The following is a 27,677-nucleotide window of genomic DNA, read 5'->3' as shown; positions in this document are numbered from 1 at the left end:
AGGAAGGGTTTAGAGGGATAATGACCAACTGCTGGCAAATGGAACTAGATTAGTTTAGGATATCTGGATGAGTTGGACCAAAGAGTCTGTTTCCGTGCTGTACATCTCTATGATTCTTGAAAAACGCCAACTGCTTCAGGACATTCTGATAGGCGCTAGAGAAATGCAAATTGCTTGGATGCGCATTACTCAACAAAATCCTTTCCCAGTTTTCCAAACGGGCCCGTCGTGAATTCCTGACAACAATTTCCCCCTATTACCGATTGCAAAATCCGGTTCTCGCCTGCAACCCCAAATCTCCTTTTGTCTATCTGTCTCTCTGCTTTATTCAGACTCACACTGTGAGCTTCCAGCCCCTCTCTCACCCATACACTAGATGACGCTTTGCACTTCAGAAGAAGTGATGCTCTGACGTTGGGGATTAGCTGGCTGAGGGAGAGTGGCGAGGGGAGGGGGAGAGCAGGGTCTGAGACATAAACACTGAGCGCTGTTAATCCTGGCGGAGGAGAGACACACAGGCAGACAGACTGAGAGTGAATACAATCAGCAGCGGATAGCAATGGGACGGAAAGCAGAACTGCACGATTCAGTGTTCGGTAGGAAATTAACCCTTTAAAGCAGATGGTTTTCCATGTTTATGTGTGTGTTTCAGGCTGGTGTGGAGGTGGGAGATGCAAAGCAGCTTCACGGGGAGAGCTAGCATTCTTTCACTGAAAGGCGGATTGTTGCAATCAGCTGTCGGCTCCCTGTAACAATACAGACTTTCTGTTACAATCCACCAGCCCCAATCCTTTCCCTTTACACCCCCCTCCTCCTCCTCCATCGCTGCACCCCCCCCTCCCTTAGTGTCTCTGCAGCAGAGAGAAGGGGGTGAGGATTTACCATGCTGCTCCGAATCCCTGTGTTATTGTCTCTGTGTGTGTGTGTATAGTCTGGTGCAACCACTGAATGGAATGTAGCTATTGATGGGTCGCGTTAAATGTGGAGGACACTGGGGGCTTGATGTGCTCCTGAAGAAAGCTTCCAGCCTCCCCCCACCCTTCAGATTTCCTGTGGGGTTGGAGTAGGGGGGGGGGGTTAATCAGCAGCAGCTGTTTGCAGCCGACGGGGTAATGGGGGGGGGGAGGGCAGTTCTGACAGCGTGTCAAAGGGACTCAGAAAGAAAGCCCCAGAACTTTTCCTCGGTCCCAACAGTAGAGGTGACCCTTTAGAGAGGCTGGTGTTTGCTTCCAGATGTGGAACTTGTGGTTCTCTGAAGCTGCTGGCCAGGAGCTGCAGTGGTCAGTAAAGCAGATTTTTAAACTCACCCCTCATCAGTTATTCAGCCCCAGCTCCCACAGGGACACCAACAGACGCCATTTTTAAAAAGAAACTTTTCTGTCAGTTTATTTTCCTTTGGGTTTAAAGAAACCAGATTTATAGGAGAGATTTTAAAAAAAAATCAAGGAGAGTGGCTCACTGTTCCCTTTTTAATCTGAGCTCCTAGTTAAGCCAATTGCATTAATTTCAATTTTACCAAATATTTTTTGACAGAAGATATTCTTGATTTAATGAACTGAGTGGCAGAGTTGAATTTAAGGAAATTTGAGACCACCCATTGTCAAATTAAAGACCAGGCACCCTAGGATTTTCATAACAGTGACAGTCATCATACATTATCAGATCCACACATAGAAATCTTTAAACACGAGAGGATAGATATAAAAATTATTAGAAAGATCTGTAGGATGTTCACCTTTATCAATTGCTGGATAGAATATAATGAAATTCTGGCTAAAACCCTCTCTCTTTCTCTTACACCTTCTCACTTTCCAACACAACTTTCACACACATTATCCAGCTCACTCACTTGTATTCTCTATCTCTGTTGCTTTCTCTCACTCTCTTTCACAGTCTCTCACATATTCTCTAATCCCATCACACTCTCTCATAATCACTTTCTCTCACACACTCTCTGTCTCACTCTGTCCCTTACACTCATTCTGCCTCTCACTCACTTTCTCACTCACACCCTCTCGCTATAAAACTCTAACTAAACCTTAGTATTTTGAGTCCAGTCCAGTCATCAATGTGAGGCACATTGGTAGGACATTTTGGCCTTAGGGAACATCTAAAGGAAGTTTATCACCAGGGCTGAACTGAGAGGGAAAACTATTTGGGCTAGACTATATTCCCCTGAGTTGAGCTAATTAAGATATTTCAGATAAGAACTAGGAGCAGGAGGAGGCCATTCAGCCCTTCAAGCCTGCTCTGCCATTTGATACGATCATGACTGAGCTCATCTTGGATTCAACTCCATTTGCCTGCCCTTTCAACCCCTTATGAATTAAAAACCTGCCTATCTCCTCCTTGAATCAACTCCATGTCCCAACGTCCACTGCGCTCTGAGGGAGTGAATTCCAGAGATGACCCATTGAGAAAAGTTATTTCTCCTTGTCTCTGTTTTAAATTTACTACCCCTTATCTGAAAACTATGACCTCTCATTCTAGATTGTCCCACATGGGGAAACATCGCCACATCTATTTTGTCAATTCCCTTTAGCATCCTGTACACCTCAATTAAATCTCCTCTCATTCTTCTAAACTCCGGAGAGGATCAGCCTAAACTGCTCAATTTGTCTTCAGAAGGACAAATCCCTCATCTCTGGGATCAATCCAGTGAACCTCCAAAAAATGAAAATCTTCCTCAAGTTAGGGAATCACATTGTCTGCGGTACTCCGGATGCAGTCTCACTGATGTGTTGTACAGTTAGAAAGTCATAGAATCATAAAGTCATACGTCATGGAAACAGACCCTTTGGTCCAACAGGTCCACACCAATAATGTTCCTAAACTGAACTATCAAATGCCACTGCACTAACATCCACCACATCTTCTGGCAGTTCGACTCACACATAAAACATAGAACATTATAACACAGTACAGGCCCTTCAGCCCTCAATATTGCATTGACCTATGGAACCAATCTGAAGCCCATCTATCCTACACTATTCCATTCTCATTCTTATGTTTATCCAATGACCATTTAAATGCCCTTAAAGTTGGCGAGTCTATGACTGTTGCAGGCAGTGTGTTTCACATCTCTACTGCTCTGAGTAAAGACATCTGTCCTATATCTATCACTCCTCAATTTAAAGCAATGTCCCCTCATGCTAGCTATCACTGTCTGAGGAAAAAGGCTCTCACTGTCCACCATATCTAACCCTGAAATTATTGTAAAGTCTCAATTAAGTCACCTCTTAACCTTCTTCGCTCTAATGAAAACAGCCTTAAGTCACTCAGCCTTTCCTCATAAGACCTTCCTTCCATACCAGGCAACATCCTGGTAAATCTCCTCTGAACCCTTTCCAAAGCTTCCACATCCTTCCTATAATGCGGTGACCAGAACTGTACGCAATACTCCAAGTGCGGCCACACCAGAGTTTTGTGCAGCTGCAGCATGATCTCATGGTTCCAAAACTCAATCCCTCTACCAATAAAAGCTAACACACTGTACGCCTTCTTAACAACTCTATCAATCTGGGTGGTAACTTTCAGGGACATATTACATAAAACCCATCTCCAGAAGTTCAATACACGGACAATCTCGTTGATCTTTAAAGGGCCCTATTCTCTCTTTAGTTGATCTTTTGCTCTTTATGTACTAGTAGAATTCTTTGGATTATCCTTGTCCTTTTCTGCCAAGCCTATCTTGTATTCCCTCTTTGCTCTCCTGACTTACTTCCTAAGAACGCCCCTACACTCTTTATTCTCTTCAGGAGATTTACTTGATCCAAGTTGTCTATATCCAATATATGATTCTTCCTTATTCTTGACTAGAACCTCAACATGTTTATTCATTCATTGTACCCTACTCTTATCCTTCACTCTAACAGTTGCAGCAACACTCCCTACTTTTATGCTCTATTCCTTTGGCAGTAAATGCTAGTATTCCATTTGCCTTCCAAATTGCTCCTCTACCTGAAGATGTGATTCTGATTAGTTTTCACACTAGTCAAGGAAAGGAGTTGTTTGGATCAATAGAGAGAATCCATTTCTTCCATGGGATGGGCAAGGGTGGTGGGAGTCCAGGACAAGAGGCAGAATCTTCAACTCTCAATGAAGACATCAGGAACCACTTCCTCACACAGCGAAGGCCTGGGGAAATCAGGAGCTCTCTCCCCGAGAACATTACTGAGCATACAGTCAACTGGAAATTTCAAACTGGCATTAGCCATTAAAAGCTTTGATGAGGGGCATTAGGCTTCTGGAACCAAGGTAGGTGAATGGGCCACAGGTTCAGGGACCTTGTGGGAGGGAGGGAAGGTGGGAACAGAGGGAGTAGCAGGGTAGCTCAGTGGCTGGCATTGCTGCCTCACAGTGCCAGGTACCCGGGTTCAATTCCAGCCTCGGTGAACTGAACTTTGTCTGTGAGTGGTTTGCACATTTCCCCTGAGTCTGTGTGAGTTTCCTCCGGGTGCTTCAGTTTCCTCCCACAATCCGAAGATGTGCAGGTCAGGTCAATTGGCCACGGGAAATTGCCCATTGCCCAGGGTTGTGTAAGCTAGTTGGGTTAACCATGGGAAATGCAGGGTTCAGAGGTGCGGTGGGGACTTGATGGGCCGAATGGCCTGTTTCCCCACTGTAGGGACTCTATGAATGAACTGAAGATTTTGAGTTTAGGTGAAGGCAACTTGTGAAAGTTGATTGCTGCGTCACTGGAGTAATGAGTTCCGATCTCACCTGTTTAAAAATCAGGAAGTTGAGAATCCAAATGGGATAAATTTAGTGAAATACGGGAGGGTCCTGAAATAGACAGCAATTGGAGGGGTTGTATGGAGAAGGAAGTGATTAACTAAATCCAGTGAGAAGGATAGGGTCAGCCCTCAGAAACTGGGCTGCACTTGTTTGGGCCAATTGTTTTTTCCCTGTTTCAAGAAAGGACTTTGAAGAACTGGAAATGTTTATGTGAGAATGATTTATGATTTGACAACTGTAGTAATTGCCTAGGGGAAGCACACACACAAAGACATTCTCTCTTTCCAGTAAAAACCAAGAGAGCTGGAGACACTGTAAATCAGAAACAAAAACAGAAATTGCTGGAAAAGCTCAGCTGGTCTGGCAGCATCTGTGAAGAGAAATCAGAGTGAACATTTCGGGTCCGGTGACCCTTACTCTTCTCTCTCCGGCTCTTTTGTGCAAACAGGGAGGGGGTCCTGGTTGGGGACGCACTGATGGGATGATAGAGTGAGCAGTAGGAAAGATTGAGGGGTTGGGTAGACATTTGGTAAGAGGTATTAAATATAACACTGCCCCAATGTTTCTGACCTCACAAAAAGCCCCACTGAGCTCTCAGCCTCCATTTTCTGTGTAGCATTGCCTCTAAAATCCTTTTTCCAGCCGCATGACCCTCCAAAATCTCTGCCTCCTCCAAAACTGACCCATTGTATTTCTCCATCGTTGGTGACCATATCTCAATTGTTTTATTTTGTTCACTTACAGATCCTGGGCGTTACTGACTGGGGCAACAATTATTGCCCACCCCTAGTTGCCCTTGAGAAGGTGGTGGTGAGCTGCCCAGGTCCTCAGCTCTCAAATTCCCTCCTTAAGTCTCTCCGACACCCTCTCTCTCTGTCCTCCTTAAAAATGCTTCTTAAAAGCAAACTCTTTTGAGCAAGCCTTTGGTCACCTATCCCAATCCCTCCATGTGTCAATTTTCTTTGACTGTTGCTGTTATGAAGTGTTCTGGCATTCTGCAATGTTAAAGGTCCTATCTGAATGCAACTAGAAGCATAGAAAGTCGGAGCAGAAATAGACCATTCTGCCCATTAAGCCTGCTCCACTAGTTGAGATGAATCATGGCTGATTCTCTATCTCATCTCCATACACCCTATACCATTTGAGCCCTTCACAATGCTCTTAGATTAGATTAGATTCCCTAGTGTGGCCCAACTAGTCCACACCGACCCTCTGAAGAGTAACCCACCCAGACCCATTTCCCTCTGACTAATGCACCTAACACTATGGACAATTTAGCATGGCCAATTCACCCTACCCTGCGAATCTTTGGACTGTGGGAGGAAACTGGAGTACCCTGTTGTTCTGATGGTAACAGGAGTTTTGAGGCAGTTTGAAGAAAGCAAGCCACTTTGACAGAATTTCCCAAAGAGTGAGTAGGTGATGAGTGAGTGAGATGGGTATCAGCTGTTGTAAGCTTGGAGTTGGCAGGAACATGGGCTTGAAGTGGAATAGAATTAAAAGTGTTCATTAGGAGTCATGAGCAATGACTGACAAACAGATATTTCTCCAAAGATCGAGTCTGAACCGTGTCACTGTACAGTTGAAGCTGTAAATATCAGTCAAGGGTAGGTCTTGAATTTCAATGGCCAAACCAATCATCTCCACAGAGTCTTAACACAGAGACTCTTTGTCAATTCACAGACAGATGTTTTGGTGTGTGCGAGTCTGCCAGGGTTTCTCAGTTTGGACACAAATGGAAAAATATCGATTCGTTGGCTATGTTTAAATCTTTTTGATATTCTTTATCCCGTTGCGCTTGACTGCTGTAAGTTAATCTGTCCCATGTTCCACTGGCTGTGGCAAGTTGAATGAACGACTGCGCTGAAATGATTAAATTATGAAGCAGATGGTTTCTGCAGTTTCAGACGAACCTAAACCGGGTACTTACATCATTATGTAAAAGACTTTTCTCAATATTAATGAGGTGTTCTGCTGTCACATATGCTCTTGATTTATCCAAAAGAGGGTGGTATGGAATGCCACTCACTCCAAGCATTCACTTTTAAAAAAATCCTTCTTCCTCTTTCCCTTTCAAAAGCTCCTTAAAGCTGATATTTGGTCTCCTATCTGAATTGCTTCATATTTGACTTGGTGACTGGTTCTGTCAAATTGCCGCTCCAGTAAAATATCTTGGGATGTTTAGTCACATAAAAGGTGCTATGCCAATGCAACTCGACAACGTGACTGGAAGTGTCAAAGTTGAAAATTGCATGGTCGTACTTTAATTTTGACAACCCAGCACCCAGAACTGGAGATCACAGGTTTAAAATTAGGGTTGTCCTCTGATGAGGGTGGCACAGTGGTTAGCACCGGAGACCCGGGTTCAATTCCCGCCTCAGGTGACTGTCTGTGTGGAGTTTGCACGTTCTCCCCGTGTCTGCGTGGGTTTCCTCTGGGTGCTCCGGTTTCCTTCCACAGTCCAAAGATGTGCAGGTCAGGTGAATTGGCCATGCTAAATTGCCCGTAGTGTTAGGTAAGGGGTAAATGTAGGGGTATGGGTGGGTTGCGGGTCGGTGTGGTCTGTTGGGCCGAAGGGCCTGTTTCCACACTGTAATGTAATCTAATCTAATCTAGAGGGGAAATCTCTGAGGGTTGGCCAACTTTGGATCTTTCTGTCACAGAGGATGATGGAGGTGGAGTCATTTGAGTATTTTTAAGACATTGATGGGGAGATTCTTGTTAGGCAGGTGAATCCCCAGGATCATTGGATACAGATGGGAATGTGGAATTTGGAACACAATTAGACCAGTGAAGATCCAGTTGAATAGAAGAGCAAGCTTGAGGGGCTGAATGGCCAACTTTTATTTGTAAGTCTGTGTTCTCTATGTCAGACATTAGCATTGGTGGTCTAGACCTTTTACTGTTTGCTATTTCACCGCTGTGGCAGCTGTGCCTTCAGGTCCCTAGGACCGTAATCTCTGGAATTCCCTCCCAAACGACACCCACTCCCCATACTCTTCAAAGGTCAAGCCTTTGGTCAGTTGCCCTGATACATCTAAATGATTAGGTTAGATGATTAGATTCCCTACAGTATGGAAACAGGCCCTTCGGCCCAACAAGTCCACACTGACCCTCCAAAGAGTTACCCACCTAGACCCATTCCCCACATTTACCCCTGACTAATGCACGGTGGCTCAGTGGTTAGCACTGCTGCCTCACAGCGCAGGCACCCTGGTTCAATTCCAGCCTTGGGCAACTGCCTGTGTGTAGATTAGAGAAGTGCTGGAAAAGCACAGCAGTTCAGGCAGCATCCGAGAGCAGGAAAATTGACGTGAATGTAGTGTAGGGGAATGGGTCTGGGTGGGTTACTCTTGGAGGGTCGGTGGGGACTTGTTGGACCGAAGGGCCTGTTTCCGTACTGTAGGTAACGTAATCTAATAGAGTTTGATGTTCCAGTTTGGCCAGAGAGCTGACTGTTTCTGATCGTCAGATGGACAGGGCAATCACGAGGAATACCTACAAACTGCTGACCATCAGGTGACCATTCAGTGACCACCCACAGAATTTTCTGCAGCATCCCTGACTTTGTTTTCCTTTATTGGTACCCAGGATGAGGGCATCACTGGTCAGGCCAGCATTTATTGCCCATCCCTAGTTGCCCAGAGGACAGTTGAGAGTCAACCACATTGCTGTGGGTCTGGAGTCATATGTAGGTCAGACAAGGTAGCAGATTTCCTTCCCTAAAGGACATTAGTGACCCAAGTGGGTTTTTATGACAATCGATAATGGTTTCATTGTCATCAGTAGATTCTTAATTCCATATATTTTTTAAAAATTCAAATTCCACCATGGCAGAAATTTGAATCTGGGTCCCCAGAACATTAACTGAGTTTCTGGATTAACAATCTAACGACTGTACCACCAGGCCATTGTCTCCCCTGTGGAGATACCAAAACATCGTCAAGTGATTAAGAGACTTATCACTTATTTCTGACCCCATCTCACTTCCAAAGTCAAACAAACATGTTCCCCTCTACAGTCATAAGGAATACCCACCTCTGCTTCACAGAAAATTTTGAACAACTTTTGCCACTCACAACACTGACGCAGCATCGGTGTGGAGGATGAAGTTGCTGATGGCCATGTCTGTCTTGAAACCAAGATATAAATTTTATCAGTCGCTACACTGTCAACAAAACAAGTCAGGGAATATCATCCTCCCAGACAACTATGGTGACTAGGGGACTGTCAGGATTATCCCCTGTAGGTTCCCCACTGAGCCACACACCATCCTGACTTGGAAATATATCGCTGTTCCCTCACGTTCCTTGGGTCAAAAACCTGGAATTCCCTCCCTGAGAACATTGTGGGTGAACCTACAGCAGCAGTTCAAGAAGACAGCTCTCCACCATCTTCTCACGGGCAGTTAGGGACGGGCAGTAAAAGTTGGTCCAGCCAACGATACCTATGTTATGTGAATGAGTAACATGATAAAAGCCACATCTGACCACACAAAGGAGTAATTGCCACACCAGTGATCCCAGAGTAATGAGAGATTATGACAGAGTTTAATGTCACTCAAGATTCACTAATATTCTTATGTTCTTATGCTTAACATCCCACTGACCTTCTGTCTATGATCTACAATGCGGTCAAACAGTATATCTCTAAATGGTTAAAACACTGCTTTTAGAACCCCAGGAAGGAGGTAGGTATAAGTGAAGGAAGAGGTAGCTCTGATCTGCTTCCTACATCAACATTGAGACTGCCTCTTAATCCTTTTCTGAACATTGACAAGAACACACTCTCTCTCTCCCTCTCTGTCCACTCTGAGTAGCCTGCTCATGATGAAAACCTCTCAGTTGTCTTCTCTCCAAGGAGAACAACATCTTCAATCTATCATCATGGCTGAAGTGTTCCCTTCCTGGCACTATTCTTGTAAATCACTTCTGCACTCTCTCCCCATCCTTCCTGTATCATGCCTCCCAGAACTGCGTACAATACTCCAGCTGAGATCGAACCAGTGTCATAGAATCCTAGAAACCCTACAGTGTAGAAACAGGCATTTGGCCCTCCAAAGAGTAACCCACCCAGACCCATTCCCCTATACTATTACTGTACATTTACTCTTAACTAATGCACCTAACTGACACATCTCTGAACACTATTGACAATTTAGCATGGCCAATTCACTTAACAGGTACATCCTTGGACTGTGGGAGGAAACTGGAGCACCCAGGGGAAACCCACGCAGACACGGGGAGAATGTGCAAACACCACACAGACAGTTACCCGAGTCTTGGGGAGCAGTGTCTGAATATTTAACAATGCAAAGTGACCCTGGTCTACTTCATTACAGAATACTGTTCGCCATTGTGGTCCTATAGTTGCTATGCCAGGGTAGTGTCCATGCAGCTAAATACCAGTCAGAGGCCTGTGTCAAGGCCACATAACTCCAGCCCCACCATGTGCCTCCATGCGTTGGTGCACAATGTCTCACCTGTGACTTGCTGAGCTGCTGTCATGTTCCATGAGAGAGGGAATATCTGATGTCTCCATGCACAGAGCTCTGAAAAGCCCAGTGTGACAACCTTTAAAATCCTGTCTTCCATTCTGCAAAACAGCAGCTAATTACTTACAAAGGGGTGTCATTATATAAGATAATCAGAGGGTTAGATAGGGTGGACAGTGAGAGCCTTTTTCCTCAGATGGTGATGGCGAGCACAAGGAGGCATAGCTTCAAATTGAGGGGTGATAGATTTAGGACAGATGTCAGAGGTAGTTTCTTTACTCAGAGTAGTAGGGGCATGGAATGCACTACCTGCAACAGTAGTAAACGCGCCAACTTTAAGGGCATTTAAATGGTCATTGGATAGGCATCTGGATGAGAATGGAATAGTGTAGGTTAGATGGACTTCAGATTGTTATAACCTGTCGGCGCAACATCGAGGGCCGAAGACCCTGTACTGTGCTGTAATGCTCTATGTTCTATGTTCCAACTCAAGGAGCAGGCAAAGTCAACATGTCCTTGTAAAAGGAAAATCGAACCAACTAGTATTCTTTGAGGAAGTAGTAGGTGATGTGAATAGAGGCAAAGTTACAGGGGAGGCAGTGGTAATGTCATTGGCCAATCCAGAACCTCAGGTCAATGTTTGACTATAAGAAATAGGAACAGGAGTAGGCTATTCGGCCCTTCAAGCCTGCCCCACTATTCAATACGATCATGGCTGATCTGACATTTCTCACATCCACTTCCTTGCTCTTTCTCCTGTAATCATTGATTCCTGACCAGTCGAGAAACTACAAAGCTCAGCTTAAATATACATAAGCACTGTGGTCCAGCTCTCTGTGCAAAACATAGAACATAGAACATAGAAGAATACAGCGCAGTACAGGCCCTTCGGCCCTCGATGTTGCGCCGATCCAAGCCCACCTAACCTACACTAGCCCACTATCCTCCATATGCCTATCCAATGAGGGAGAGTCCACCACTGCTACTGGCAGGGCATTCCATGAATTCACGACTCGCTGAGTAAAGAACCTACCCCTATCTGTCCTATACCTACCCCCCTTAATTTAAAGCTATGCCCCCTTGTAATAGCTGACTCCATACGTGGAAAAAGATTCTCACTGTCGACCCTATCTAAACCCCTAATCATCTTGTACACCTCTATCAAGTCACCCCCAAACCTTCTTTTCTCCATTGAAAACAACCCCAAGTGCCTCAGCCTTTCCAAAGACTCTGAACCCTCTGACAGAAGACATTCCTCCTCATCTCAGTCTGAAATTATTTGCCCTGTGGTGCTAGATTCTCCCATGAGGGTAAACATCCTCTCATTATTCACCTTTGTTTCCTCTTCAAAGAAGATTAGTAAATATTTCAGGCACCATTTCTCCTTCATGAAGCCCTGCTGATTCTGCTTGATCATATTATCTATTTCTAAATGCTCTGCTATTACAGAGAGTCATAGAATCACACAGCATAACCTTCACTCTAACCAGTCTATTCCACTTATAATCCCAAACTAAACTAGCCCCACCTGTCTGCTCCTGGCTAGTATCTCTCCAAATCATTCTTATCCATGTACTTATCCAAATATCTTTAAATGTTGTAATTGTACCCACATCCACCACTTCCTCAAGCAGTTCATTCCACAGGAAATCCACACTCTGTGTAAAAAATTGCCTCCATGTCTTTTTTTAAATCTCTCTCCTCTCACCTTAAAAATGTGCCCCCTTGTCTTAAAATCCCCCATCCAAGGGAAAAGACACTTGCCATTAACCCTACCATACCCCTCATGGTTTGATAAACTTCTATAAGGTCACCTCTTAACCTCCTATGCTCCAGTGAAAAACGTCCCAGCCTATCCAGCCTTTCTTTATAAATTCATGATTCGGAGATGCCAGTGTTGGACTGGGGTGTACAAAGTTAAAAATCACACAACACCAGGTTATAGTCCAACAGGTTTAATTGGAAGCACTAGCTTTCGGAGCGCTGCTCCTTCATCAGGTGGTTGATGAAGGAGCATCTGATGAAGGAGCATCTGATGAAGGAGCATCGCTCCGAGAGCTAGTGCTTCCAATTAAACCTGTTGGACTATAATCTGGTGTTGCGTGATTTTTAACTTTATAAATTCAAACCTTCCATACCTGGAAACATCCTGATAAATCTCCCCAAACCCACTTCAGCTTGATAGTATCCTTCCAATAACTGAGCAACCATCCTTTAAAAAAGCTTCTAACATTTTCCCAACAACAGGCATCAAACTAAGCTGGAACAAACTAAGCTGGCCTAGTTCCCTGCTTTTGTCTCCATTCCTTTGAAATAAAAGTGTTACGTTGGCAGTTTTCCAATCCTCTGGAACTCTTCCAGAATCTTAGAATTCCTGGAAAATTACTCCCAGTGCATCCACTATCTCTCCAGCTACTTTCTTTAATATCCTTGGATGTATCCGATTAGGTCCAGGGGATTTATTGGTCTTCAGTTCCATTTGTTTCATAGAGTCAGGAGCAGGAGTAGACGCTTTGAGCTGACCCCACCAATTAATATGACCGAGCCTGATTATCCAATTCACAATCATCAACAATACCCTGTTCCCACTTTCTCCCTATACCCTTTGATCCATTTAGCTTTAAACAGTACACCATACTTCTTGAAAACATTCAATACTTTGGCCTCAACTGCTTTCTGAGGCAGTGAATTCTATAGGCTGCCCACTCTCTGGGTGAAGAGATTTTTCCTCATCTCCATCCTAAATGGCCTACCCTGTATCCTTTGACTGTGATCCCCGGTTTTGGAATTTGTCACCCAGATCAAGCCTCAGAGCATGGATCACAACAGATCAATCGGGCCCAATAAGATTGGTTGTCGAAGAAACCTTATTTCCTTACTCAGTTCCTCAGGAGGTGATTGAATCCAAACTCGGCAGTTCTTCATCAGCTTTTCCTATCAAGAGGCTCTCCATTAGAAGCACTAGAAGGTGCAAGTTGCTGTGAAAATGGATTGAATACATATTTTGTTAAGCTATTGCATTCTCTGCAGGCTCAATTTTTGCCCAAAAGCACTTACTTCAGGATGACTTGAGGTTTGTGTGTTTCTCTGAGTGATTGTTTGTCAACTGATGCCCCAGGGTGGGTGAGGATTCTGGATGATACAGTTCCATCTCTTTGACAGTTTGTTCCAAACAGACTGAGACTTCCATCTTCAGGTGACTGACTTACTGACAGAAAGAGAAAAAAAACAGTCTGTTTAAAGAAAAAAAAACAGCTGATTACCTGTCCACATATTGATTTGTGAAAAACAACAAGCTAAGAATAGAAATGTATTTGAGGCTGTTGCAAGTACATCTTGTCAGTTGGCGTCAGACCTTACTCTGTCTGCCCGCTGGCATTGAGAATGACTGACTTTCTACACTTTGCAATTGGATGGCAAAGTGTATTGTGTTTTGGATTACTGACAAGTTCACTGTTACCAACACGTGTTTCTTTGAGATGAAATGCCGATGATACACCAAAGAGGTGTGTTTGGCTGGGCCTGGAGTTTTGAAAATCCCATCAAATTCAGTAATACTCTCCCTCTTCACTTTCTCCCACAGTCTCTTGCAATGTTCCTTCCCCAATATTTTTCTTATTCCTTTTGGAAAGTTCTAATTGCATCTGCTTCCACCAGCCTTTCTGACAACACCTTCCAGATCCCAACAACTCACTGTGTTGATAAAAAAAATCCCTAGCTCTCATCAGTTCATTTTCCAGTTAACTTAATCTTTGTCTTCTGCTTATCCACACTTTTGCCAATGGACTTTATTTTTCCCCATGTACTCTAATGAAAACACTTTGATAATTTTAAACGTTGAAGAAAAATATGAATGTACTTCTGTCTGCAGCAATATGTTTTTTCATTCAATTCTGTTGAGAATGGCAGCTGAGTATGAATTTCCTGAGGAATAGCTCTGTCGATGTGGTATATAAGTCAACCTTTAAGATTGATTTGTGCGCCAAGTACAACACTTTAATCGCTGGTGTGGGTATCACCATTTGGAAATGAATGTGGTGCAAGTTTATTGAACAAATAAATAAATTGTACCAAAATACCTTGACCACAAGGAAAGCATTTTAAAACCCATCAAGTTAGTTACCCATCTCATTTGTCACGTTGGCTTGAAAATACTAACAAGGAGAAAGAGGAGGCTGCTCTGCTATTCAGTGAGACCGTGGCTGATCTGATTTTAACCCCATTCCTGCGTATCCCTAATAATCTCACACCCCTAGCAAAACATCCCAGGATCAGATGTTACTTTCACTTCAGAATCACCTTTTGACAATCATCTCCTTTATCCATCAAATTGGATACTCAGCATCCTTTGAAGAATTCGAGGAGAGTTTGTGCATGAAAAGCAGCCCGTAATTTGAGGACCAAGCCACACAAAGTGTCAAAGGGAACATCATGCAATTTTCCACTTCTTTTCTTAACCAGCTTCCTGCCTGTTACAATTGGTGCCATTATCATCTTTGAGAAATGAGATGATATGTCGTATCTACAGGTGCAAATAGGCCATTCAGCCCAACTAGATTGTGTTAATTGTCAATCAATAATGTTTAATTATGCGCTGATGGTAGGGTTACTCAAGGTCATATAGAGAGTTACCCATTGAATCTGGTGTGCTTTTGTCAGCCGTCCTGTGAAGTATTGCTCTGAGGTGCTGGTGTAGTGATACTGCCACTGGACTAGCCATTTTTAAAGTTCATTCACAGGTTGTGGGCCTTGCTGGCTGAGCATTTACTGCCCGTCCCTATTTCCCCCTTGAGAAGGTCAGGGGGGAACTGCCTTCTTGAACCACTGCAGTCCATGCGCTGTAGGTTGACTCTCAATTCCCTCCAGGAGGGAATTCCAGGATTTTGACACAGCGACATTGAAGGAACAGCGATATATTTCCAAGTCAGAGAGGTGATGGCCTAGTGGTATGATCACAAGACTATTTATCCAAAGACCTAGGTAATGTTTTGGGGACCTGGGCTTGAATCCTGCTTGGTACATGATTGAAATTCAATAAAAATCTGGAATTGAGGGTCTAATGATGACCATGGAACCATTGTTGATTGTCAGAAAAACCCATCTGAGTCACTAATGCTCTTTAGGGAAGGAAACTGCCATCCTTACCTGGTCTGGCCTACATTTGACTCCGGACCCACAGCAATGGGGTTGACTCTTAACTGTCATCTGAGCATGTAGGGAGGGCAATAAATGCGAGTCCAGCCAGTGACCAGATTCTGTAACTGAAGAAAACTAAAGTCAGGATAGTGAGTGGCTTGAAGGGGAACTTGCAGGTGGTAATGTTCTCATTTACCTGCTGTCTTTGTCCTTCTAGCTGGAAGTGGTCATGGGTTTGGAAGGTGCTGTTTGAGGATCTTTGATGAATTTCTGCAGTATATCTGGTGTAGGGAGTGGATGTTTGTGGATGTGGTACCAATCAGGCAGACTGCTTTGATCTGGATGGTGTTGAGCTTCTTGAGTGTTGTTGGAGCTGCACCCATCCAGGCAAGTGGGGAGTATTCCATCACACTCCTGACTCGTTTACATGATGGACAAGCTCTGGGGAGTCAGGAGGTGAGTCAATCGCTGCAGTTTTCTCAGCATCTGACCTGCTATTGTAGCCATTGTGCTTATATGAGAGTCCAATTGAATTTCTAGTCAATGATAATTCCCAGGATGTCTATCGTGGGGAAATCCATGATCGTAACACTATTCAGTAATCCAGAGTAAATAATCTAGAGAGTCAGGCAAATGTTGTGGAGTGATGGGTTCAAATCACCCTATGGTATTTTGGGACCATCTGGGCTGTATGTTAGTTATTATCAATTAATTATTCTGGAAATTGCAACTACCTAATCAATTAAACCACCATTTTTGTTCTTAGAAAAACTCATTAATTTCACTAATGCCATTTAAGGAGGGAAATCTGCCATCCTTACCCAGTCAGTGAAGAATGAACTAGATTGCTGTGCGTCTGGAATTGCACATTGGCCAGACTGGGTAAGGATGACAGATTCCTTCCCTGAAGGATATTAGTGAACCAGATGGTCTTTTCCACAATCAGCAATGGTTACATTGTTTACCATTAAACCTTTTTTATTAAATTCAAATTTCACCATCTGTTGTGGTGGGATTTGAACACATACCCCCAGGACATTAGCCTGTTGTTCTGGATTATTAACCGAATAAGAGTATAACTGCACCACCATCTTCCTGAGCAGAAACTATGTCATGTGTTTAGCCATCAGTTCTGATTCCAGTTCTGATCAAACTTTGCTGAAAGGTAGAAAATCACAAGTTTAGAATCATTTTCCAGGATTATTATTTCACTCCAGCCATCATTGGAAATCTGATTCTTTCCAAATGTTCTCCCTTGAGTTAGTTAAGCTCCTGTTTTAGCCTGAATTCCCCTGAAACTCTTCACTAGTCATAACTATCAATCTTGTCCTTCAACTGGAGATAGTTACAGTGTCCCAAGGATCCTCCCACAGGGAAATCACAGCTTGTGCAGATGTGTTGATCTCAGCTGCTCAGAGAACATGATATTATAACTGTATGTTTATCAGTAAAGGTCTCCCTTTGGCAACCTTGTTAATTTCCCTGGAAATACTTAAAGTCAGTTTGAAGGACTATCCACTTCCTGCTCTAGAGCAGAACAGACAGCAACTGCAGAAAATATGAGACTTTTCCAATATGGGGAATCTTTTTATAAATAAATAGGTGAAATGTGAATTTTATTTTCTGATCCAGTCAGTTACAATACAATTATCCAGCATCAAAATAATCAAGTTCTGCCCGTGATCACATTTACGAAAAGGAAGTAATTGCAATTGTCAAGTACTGTGCTCTGTACTTGCTAGGTATGGTTTGTGATTAGACTTTCTATTTCATCAAACTTGTCAAATTACATTCCTTGCGTTTTACAAAGCAGGCAAATTTCATTTTGTTTAATATTAGCTAACATTACTCTGAATGAGTCTATCTGCTATTTATCGTTTTTGATTGCTTGTTATCATGTGTACCGAAATACAGTGAAAAGTGTTGTTTTGTGTGCTATACAGGCAGATTGTACCATACAAAGTGCATCAGGGTAGCAGAACAGAGTGCAGAATATAGTGTTACAGCCACAGAGAAGGGACAGAGAGAGAGATCAATATTAATATTTGAGATGTCCCTGTTCAAAAGTCTGATAACAGCGGGGAAGAAGCTGTTCTTGAATCTGTTCATACGTGTATTCAGACGTTTATATCTTCTGCCTGATGAAAGAGGGTGGCAGAGAGTATGACCGGGGTGAGAGAAGTTTTTAATTTTGTTGGTTGCTTTCCCGAGGCAGCGAGATGTATTGATGGAGTCAATAGATGGGAGACTGGATTGTGTGGTGGACTGCGCTATGGTCATGACTCTCTGCAATTTCTTGTGGTCCTAGGAGGGGCAGTTGCCATGCTAAGCTGTGATGCATCCAGATAGGATGCTTTCTATGTTGTATCTATAAAAATTGGTGCGAGTCTTTGTGGGCATGCCAAATTTCCTTAGCCTCCTGAGGATGCAGAGGCTTGTTGTACTTTCTTACTAGTCATGTCAACATGAGTGAACCAGGACAGATTGTTGGGGATCGTCACTCCCACGAACATGACACTCTTGGCCATCTCCCCCTCAGCCCCACTGATACAGACAGGGCTGTGCCCTCTACTCTGCTTCCTGGTTATTTATTTCTGCTTTAATGACATAGGGATTGGTGAATGATTTTACACCCACACTGCCTTGTGACTCTGCAGCCTTGAGACCAATGCATTTCAAAACCATATTGCAATGAAAGGCTGAAGTCACTCGGGAACACAGCTGGATATCCCAGCTTTTCCCAGGAGTCTCCCTCTACTTTGTCTCAGGACTGGCTAGAATTGTCTAGTCCAGGTCATTAATGGCCCCTGTGTCCTCTCTGGTGGATGTAAAAGGCCCTGGAGTGTGATTCTGAAGATAAACACAGGCATTTTCTGCAGCTAGCATTTATTGTTCACTTAACATTCCTAAAAAAGTAACAGAGAATCTGGTCATTATCTCAGTGCTGTTTGTGTGACCTTCTGGTGTTGCTACATTTCCAACAGCAGTTACAACACTTACATCATTGGCTATAAAGTATTTTGAGACCTCCTGAAGTTGTGAAACTGCAAGAGAAATGCAAGGTTTGATCAATTTCTTGTGACGTCCAGCAGGACTGCACATTGCACACATTGTACAAACACATCATAGGATACAGCTTCCAATGCCATTGGGCTTTTTGTGGAAAACAACTTGCCGAAAATTGACATAACTGGTAGAAGGGATTCCAGAATTTGTAAAACAATTTGTGTTTGGAATAAATTGAATTTCCGTGATCAATTCCCCTAACAACAAACAGCCATGATCATGGGATGAATGAATCACCATTAGAACAAGGATCTTCGGAGAAGGAGTAAATCCTTCAGCCCATCGAGCCTGCTCTGCTGTTCAATAAGGTCATAGCCAATCTGGTTGTGGTCTTAGCTCCACTTTCCTGCCTTTATTCCATATCCTTGACCCTTCCCTACCCCCCACTGTCCATCAAACGTTTTCTATCTAAGCCTTCAATAAACTTAATGGATCAGCCTTCACTACTTTCTGGGGAAGATAAGTCCCCCACTAGAAACTCACTGGACTCACTGCACAAACATAATGGCATGAAAAGCAGGTCAGGAGCTAGGAATCGCACAGCGAGTAACTCACCTCCTGACTCCCCAAAGCCTGTCCACCATCTACAAGGCACAAGTCAGGAGTGTGATGGAATACTCCCCACTTGTCTGGATGGGTGCACTCCAACAACACTCAAGAAGTTTGACACCATCTAGGACAAAGCAGTCCACTTGACTGGCACCACATCCACTCCCTCCACCCCGACACTCAGTAGCAGCAGTGGGTACCATCTACAAGATGCACTGCAGAAATTCACAAAAGATCCTGAAACAGCACCTTCTAAATCCATATCCACTTCCATCCCGAAGGGAAAGGGCAGCAGATACATGGGAACACTACAACCTCCAACCACCATGCATATGTTCTGGGGAAGGGTCACTTGACCTGAAATGCTGACTCTGATTTCTCTCCACAGATGGTGCCAGACCTACTGAGCTTTTCCAGCAATTTCTGTTTTTCTGACCATTACCTGCAAGTTCTCCTCTGAGCTACACACCTCCTGACTTCAGAATCTACCATTGTTCCTTCAGTGTCACTGGGTCAAAATCCTGGAATCTCTTTCTAAGGGAATGATTAAAGTCTAAACCCCCCCCCCCCCAAAAACTCTGAGATAGAAGATTCTAACCTCTTATTAAACAATGTCCCCTAGTTCCACACAAGAGGAAACCTTCTCCTGGTATTGACTCTATCCAGTTGCCTTTGGATTTATTATGTTTCAATAAGATTGCATTTCATGCTTACAACCATAAGACCGTATGAAACAGGGACAGGAGTAGACCACTGAGCCTGCTTGAGCCTGCTCCCCCATTCCTCACCGCCACTTTCCCAACCTTTCCAGAGAACCCTCGATTCCCCGACTGATCCAGATTCTCCGTCTCTCTCAACCTTAAATACACACAAGGAGTCTGCCCCCACAGCTCTCTGTGGAAAGGAGTTCCAAAGACCCTGAGCCCTCTGAGAGAAGACATTCCTCCTCATCACAGTCTTAAGTTGGCACCCTTTAATTCCAAGACTATGCCCCTCTGGTCCTAGACTCTCCTAAACTCTGTTTGGTTTTCGGCCTGATATATCCAACCTTTCCTGATCAGAAAAGGCCTTCATCCCAGCAATGAGTCGAGTAAACCTTTAAAATTAACTATGCTTATTTGGAAACACGCAGAATGACTCCACAAATTAAACAGACCTTTTGGCTGCAAGGGCACTTAGTCTAAGTGTGTTGTTTTAACTGACGAAGAAACTGATCACTGGATGACAGTATAACTAGCTAATAGTTCTGAATCATTTCATTTTCTCTGATTTAGATGGGTCTGCTCACAAATGGTTGTCATGCGTTATAAATATATCTTGATCTCTGTGATAAAGCAACTTTCAGTCCCATTCACCAAACTGCATTAACATATCACTCTTGGCTACATCGAGGAACTTGGGAAAAACACACATTTTAAACCTCTACCTCCTGGGGCTGGTTTGTGCCAGTTCTACTGTTCGGCAACACTCAGGTTTGTTTGGGTAAGAATATGAAGGAGAAAGAGACCCTTCTCAAAATGAGAGCAGTTTGAGCAGATTGTACACTGCAGCTTTCGTGCTTGTGAAATATTACACTGTGATGTTTGCAATAAATTTCATCACAATTGTTATTGAAATGGGTTAAGGGTGGCACAGTAGCTCAGTGGTTAGCACTGCTGCCTCACGGCAGTTCGATTCCACTCTTGGCCAACTCTCTGTGTGGCGTGGGTTTTCTTCGGGTGCTCCGGTTTCCTCCCTCTGTTCCAAGATGTGCAGGTTAGGGTGGATTGCCCGTAGTGCCCAGGAACAAGCAGGCTAGGTGGGTTAGCAATTGGAAAATTCAGGGTGACAGGGATAGGGTATGTGGTGCGTCTGGGTGGGATGCTCTTTGGAAGGTTGGTGTGGACTCAATGGGCCGAATGGCTGTTTCCACACTTTATGGATTCTATGTATTCTTTCCTTGGACTTGGGCATTGTTGGCAATGCTTATTACCTCATCCTTAATTGCCCTTGAACTGAGCTACTTCAGAGGGCAGTTACATGTAGGCTCAGCCAGGAAAGGACGGCAGATTTCTTTTCTGAGAGAACATTAAACCGGACAACAGTTTTGCCTTTTTACTCTCAGATTTGTGAATTGATTTGAAGTTCCACCAGTTGTCTGGTCCCTAGAACACTAATCTCTGAATTATTAGACCAGTAACATCACTACTGCATTAACTTCTTTATGCAGAGAGTGGTAAGGGCATGGAATGCCCTACCTGCTAATGTATTCAACTCAGCTACATTAGGGAGATTTAAACAATCCTTAGATAAGCACATTTTGGGATAGTGTAGGGGGAACGAGCTGAGAATAATTCACAGTCGGCGCAAAATCGAGGGCCGAAGGGCCTGTTCTGCGCTGTATTGTTCTCTGTTCTAACTCTTCCTTGTAGTGATTGTAATTTAGTTTCCATTCTGAATCATTCCATTCCCCTTGTATAGGGGTGAAGATTAAATAGTAGAGAGTAACAAATTATTTTTGTTAAATGATGGGACCTACATTCTAAAGTGGATAATGCACAGAACTAGTTTGCTACCTTTGTTTAGCTATCTGGTGCGACTGTAAATACTGATGTAAACATGTGTGGAGAGGGTACTGTTCAGAGCAGCTAGTGTTAATTGGGACAGTGGTAGTTTCCCTATCTCTGAACTACAAGGCCAAGGATCAAGCTCCATCTGCACCAGAGATATACAGTAACATTTCTGAACAGGTTGATTAGTATATATCTGTGTTGGCTGAAGGATAAAAATTGGGTGAACACTGCGGATAAGTTGCCTAATCTTCAAAATCATTCCAGTTCTCTATTATAGTACACAGGATTATTTTTTAGAAAAGCAGTTTCCACCTGAAAAAGAGGTCCAAACAATTGGAGAGAACTGTCATCCGCACGTGGGTGAAGTGGATGAGTAAACCTGTGAAGCCCAATTCCTCCTCCTTCCTCTACAAGATGAATATGTGCTGCATCAACACAATGTGGTATGGAGTGTTCTGATCCAGGTGAGGAGTGGGAGTCAGCTCCATTCTTAACCCTATCTCAGCTGGTTACAACAAATGTTCCTTTAGCAAACAGTTGTCAGAAACCGAGATGGGGTAGGCGATGGTCTCGTGGTGTTGTCACTAAACTATTAATCCAGAAACCCAGGAAATGTTCTGGAACCTGAGTTTGCGTCCTGCCATGGCAGATGGTGGAATTTGAATTTGTTAATAATCTGGAATTAAGAGCCTCATGATGACCACTAAGCCATTACTGATTGTCAGGAAAAATTTATCTGGTTCACTAATTCAGGGAAGGAAATCTGCCATCCTTAATTGGCCTGGCCTACATACGACTCCAGACCCTTTGGACAGTTAGGGATGGACAATAAATACTGGCTTGGCCCGTGATGTCCACATCCTTTGAAGTGAATAAAATGTGATGATGTAAGCAATGAAATCAAAATGATGGAGCCAAATTCCAAGGTTTTCATGAGTGATAGAAGGCAGAATTCTATTGCTAACCGTGAAAAAAATAAAAATGCAACATCAAACGCACAGTTTTGAGTAGCATGACATTTAAATCTTCAGTTCTCAATGAATAGTTGCCAAGTTGCTTTTTCATGAGACACTGACTCAGATGGTCAAGGAGACAGGGAGAGGTTAACAGTAACTTTGTTGTTCGCAGTCCCTGATACTTTCCGTCTCTGCTTTACTCAAAGCAGCTGCTGATATTGGTTCATTCGTGTATTCCTGAGTCTGCTCCATTGTCCTTCCAGAGTGAATACCCTAGAGGCAGCCTTCCGTCTCCCTATTGGTGATTCTATCAGTCATTTGTACGGTCAATTTTGGATTTGCTAGATGCTGAGTAGTTGGCCACTTTCAGGCTTTAGAGCCTGGTGACCAGTATTCTGTTACCAAATCACCCTTCATTTACACTTAACACTGATCCACCTCCCTCAGAGCCAGCTCTCAGAGTGAACAGAACCTCTGACACTCCTATTTCTATCTGTCAGCCTGGGCTCCCTGATTGGACCAGATGAACCACCCAATCAGGGAACTCGTATGACCTCGTTACAATCACTACAGTACCCACAATGCAGCTGATATTGTTTATTTCAGATGTGTTTGCCTGAACTTTGCTCAGTTTGCAGTGAGGTGATCACAGCAGCCATTTTGGATCAGTATTTGTCCTTTTTAATTTATAATTTTTAGGCCATGATGATTGTCTGTTGTGACAATCAGAGGATGGAAATTAAATTTCAATAATTTACAGTAGCGGTAACGATTATCTGTTCTTTCCCAGCAAGATGGGGTTTTTACTCCGTCTGGTGATGGGAACAAATGTGCAGTCATGTGATGGTTCTGCTACTGGGTCAGAGGATGTGAATACTAAGCCCATAATTCCACTTTGCTGACAAGGAAATACTGGAGTTTTTTTTTTTAAATTTTGGAAGCAAAAAGCTGCTCTCAATAACAGTAACCGTAAAGCTGTCAGATTGTCATAAAAACTGCATCTAATTCTGTAATGTCCTTCTGGAAAGGAATACCAGTCAGGGCTGGTCTGGGATGTGACTCAGTTGGCTATACCTTTACCTCAGAGTTAATCGGCTCTGGGTTCCAGGGACTGGGGCTGGGAGGTAGATGAGGACACAGTAGCAGGGTTCCTTAGGAGGCTCACCATGCTCAGGTTGGGGCTGGGGTCCTGGGCCAGCAGCTGCACTGTGTCTGTGATCTCTCGCCTCGTCCTTACTACCCCCCTGACAGGTTGACACACCAGCATAGCACCGAGGGTATGCTGCTCTATCAGAGGGGCTGCCCTGGGGGTGAAATATTAAACCACAACCCCCCATTCTGCTGTTTGGGTGGATGTAAAAGGCACGATGGAACTACATCAAAGAATTGGTACAATTACAACATTTAAAAGACATCTGGATGGGTACATAAATAGGAAGGGTTTAGAGGGATATAGGCCAAGTGCTGGCAAATGGGACTAGTTCAATTTAGGATATCTGGTCGGCACGCACGAGATGGACCAAAGGGTCTGTTTCCGTGCTGTATGACTCTAATCGTCTTCAGTGAAATTAGAAGTGTTATTGTGAAGATGGACTTTCAGAGCAGCTTTCAAATTGGGCAGTGGTGCAGTAGTAATGACACTGAATGAGGAATCCAGAACCCCAAGCTAATGTTTGGGGGACACGGGTTTGAATCCCACCAGAGTTGATAATGAAATTTGAATTCCCTAAAAATCTGGCCTTAAAAATAAGTGTCAGTTCTCACTGAAATCCCATCTGGTTCACTAATTTCCTTTTGGGAAGGGAATTGCCATCCTTACTTGGTCTGGTCTACATGTGGCTCTAGACCTACAAGAATGTGGATTGTGTACAGGAGTTGGGATGTCATGTTACACCTATACAAGGCACTGGTAAAGGCACATTAGGTGTACGGTGTACAATCCTGGTTGCCCTGCTATCGGAAAGATGTTATTAAACTGGAAAGTCTTCAAAAAAGATTTAGAACATAGAAAAATACAGTGCAGTACAGGCCCTTTGGCCCTCGATGTTGCGCCGATCCAAGCCCACCTAACCTACACGAAGTTAAAAATCACACAACACCAGGTTATAGTCCAACAGGTTTAATTGGAAGCACACTAGCTTTCGGAGCACTGCTCCTTCATGCAGGTGATTGATGAGGGAGCGTCACTCCGAAAGCTAGTGTGCTTCCAATTAAACCTGTTGGACTATAACCTGGTGTTGTGTGATTTTTAACTTTGTACACCCCAGTCCAACACCGGCATCTCCGAATCATAACCTACACTAGCCCACTATCCTCCATATGCCTATCCAATGCCCGTTTAAATGCCCATAAAGAGGGAGAGTCCACCACTGCTACTGGCAGGGCATTCCATGAACTCACGATTCGCTGAGTAAAGAATCTACCCCTAACATCTGTCCTATACCTACCACCCCTTAATTTAAAGCTATACCCCCTCGTAATAGCTGACTCCATACATGGAAAAAGGTTCTCATGGTCAACCCTATCTAAACCCCTAATCATCTTGTACACCTATATCAAGTCACCCCTAAACCTTCTTTTCTCCAATGAAAACAGCCCCACAAGGTCCCTCTGCTCATCCACACTACCAAGTATCCGGCCGTTAGCCCAGTACCCCGTCTTTTTGTTACTCCTACCAAAGTGAATCACCTCACACTTAGCTACATTGAACTCCATTTGCCACCTTTCTGCCCAGTTCTGCAGCTTATCTATATCCCGCTGTAACCTGACACATCCTTCCTCACTGTCAACAACTCCACCAACTTTCGTATCATCCGCAAACTTGCTCACCCAACCTTCTAGCCCCTCCTTCATTTACCAGGATGTTGCCAGGATTGGAGGGTTTGAGTTATAAGATGTGGTTGAATAGGCTGGAACCTTTTTCCTTGGAACGTTGGAGGCTGAGGGGTGACCTCATAGAGGTTCATAAAAATCACGAGGGGCATGGATAGGGTAAATAGCCAAGTTCTTTTCCCAGGGTAAGGGAGTCCAAAACTAGAGTGCATAGGTTGAAGGTAAAAGGGACCTAAGGGATAACATTTTCACGCAGAGGGTGGTGTGTGTATGAAATGAGCTGCCACAGGAGGTGGTAGAGGTGGATACAGTTACATCATTTAAAAGACATTTGGACAGGTACATAGATGGGAATAGGTTAGAGGGATTTGGGCCAAATTATGGGGCGGCATGGTGGCTCAGTGGCTAGCACTACCACCTCACAGCACCAGGGACCCGGGTTCAATTCCCACCTCAGGAGTTTGCACATTCTCCCCGTGTCTGTGTGGGTTTCCTCTGGGTGCTCCAGTTTCCTCCCACAGTCCAAAGATATGCAGGTTAGGCGAATTGGCCATAGCATTAGGTGCATTAGTGTCGGTGTGGACTTGTTGGGCCGAAGGGCCCGTTTCTAATCAAATGCAGGCAAGTGGGACTAATTCAGTTTAGGAAACCTGTTTGGCATGGACAAGTTGACCTGAAGGGTCTGTTTCTGTGCTGTATGACTCAACTGCCCCCTGGGCAATTAGGGATCTCCAACAGCCGTCAATGAATAAACAGCAAACGAGCAGTGGAGGGGTGTTCTTGGCCAATATTTACAACTCAATCAATGTCACAAAAACAGTTTAGCTGTTTATTATCTCAGTGCTCTCTGTTTGAGCTCAATGTGTATTTGCTCCGTCACAGCCTCAGTTCACAGCAATTGCAGTCCCCACAATCTGAGGAATTTTTTACAAGATGGACTTGATTAAAATAAATCACAGTGTCAGGTTATGTAAAGAAACCGGTTCCAATTACTGAAGATTTCGAACAGGAAGTGTTCAAGATACACAATAGATTAATCATCAAATTTTAAAAAAAAAACACAGTTCAAACAACAAGTTGCATTTAGTGAATGCCTTTACTGCAGTAAAACCTCCCAAAGCACTTGGCTGGAATGGTTGTTGGAGAAAGATTGTTAATGAGCCACAACAGGAGGCATTAGGAGTTTGGTTGTTTTTATGAGGCATCTTTAAAGAAAGAGAGATAAAGAGGATTAGGGAGAGAACTCCAGAGCTTGGGGTCAGGCAGCTGAAGGCATAAGCACTGATGGAAATTGGGAACAGATGAGACCAGAACTGGAACAGTGCAGAGAGTTGCAGTGTTGGAACAGCTTATAAATGTGGGGAAGAATAAAGCCATGGAATAATCTGAACATGAAAACACATGACTGGTTTAGCTGCACAGTGTACTGCAGGCAATGCTGAGTATCATAAGATTTTCTGGGTTGAACGCGTTCAGCCTATTGAAATAAGTACTCCAAATATGCATTTTTTAAAAACATTAAAATCAACTCCTCAGATGTTCGTAAGCTGAGCACGCAAATAGGCTCAATTTTACACCATTGTGTAGTGACGAAAATTAGATTATTTAATGATCACTTTCCCACAATGAGGGTCAGTCTGCGTCTTACTAGGGCTGTGCAATATTAGCACTGAGACAAAACCTGTGTGGTACATAACATGGATGAATGAAGGATTGGTTTATGTTGACACAAGTGTTTGTTATACTGGTAACCTTGTGTAATTTTCTAGTGACCTATACTTCTCATCAGTTACTGGCTTCTGTGAATGTTCCTGTGACCATGTTGATGAATGATAGCTGCTTGTACATTAACACTGTGAAGCATCAGAATCAGTACTGACAGCTGAATCCTCAGCAGCTTGGCTCCCAAACTCTGGAATTTCTTCCCATAACCTCTCACTGACTTTCTCCTTTCTCCTTCAACATGCCCCTTAAAATCTACCGTTGTGGCTGTGTTCAAACACCTATTCTAAAAACCCCTTCCTTGGATCAGTGTCAGCTTTTTTTGTCGAATAGGGGTCATGTGAAGCACTTTAGGATGAATGTCCATGATGTGGAAGGTGCTTTAAAAATGAAAGTTGTTGTTGAAATAGTGTGAAATTGCACGTGACCTATCTGGAGTTGTACCATTATTCCACCATTCTTTGATGGGTCGTAGATATCACAGAGGTAAAAACAATAACTACAGATGCTGGAAACCAGATTCTGGATCAGTGGTGCTGGAAGAGCACAGTAATTCAGGCAGCATCCGAGGACAGGCAAAATCGACGTTTCGGGCAAAAGCCCTTCATCAGGAATAAAGGCAGAGAGCCTGAA

The 27,677-nt window shown here is 43.7% G+C and overlaps 1 protein-coding gene across 1 annotated transcript in view; it reads left to right on the top strand.

The window, feature by feature from the left end:
- The first annotated feature begins 464 nt into the window (after positions 1 to 464).
- LOC122554098 (choline transporter-like protein 5) overlaps positions 465 to 27,677 on the top strand; it is a 281,888-nt gene continuing 254,675 nt past the window's right edge. Inside the window, exon 1 of the mRNA XM_043698569.1 lies at positions 465 to 596. Within this exon, the coding sequence (XP_043554504.1) occupies positions 560 to 596 (37 nt within the window). The 5' untranslated portion in view covers positions 465 to 559. The remainder of the gene's footprint in view (positions 597 to 27,677) is intronic.

This window comes from Chiloscyllium plagiosum, chromosome 11 (genome assembly GCF_004010195.1).
Source record: "Chiloscyllium plagiosum isolate BGI_BamShark_2017 chromosome 11, ASM401019v2, whole genome shotgun sequence".
In the NCBI taxonomy this organism is placed as follows: domain Eukaryota; kingdom Metazoa; phylum Chordata; class Chondrichthyes; order Orectolobiformes; family Hemiscylliidae; genus Chiloscyllium; species Chiloscyllium plagiosum.
The sequence above is the reverse complement of the archived record's forward strand: the minus strand, read 5'-3'. Positions and strand labels throughout refer to the sequence as shown.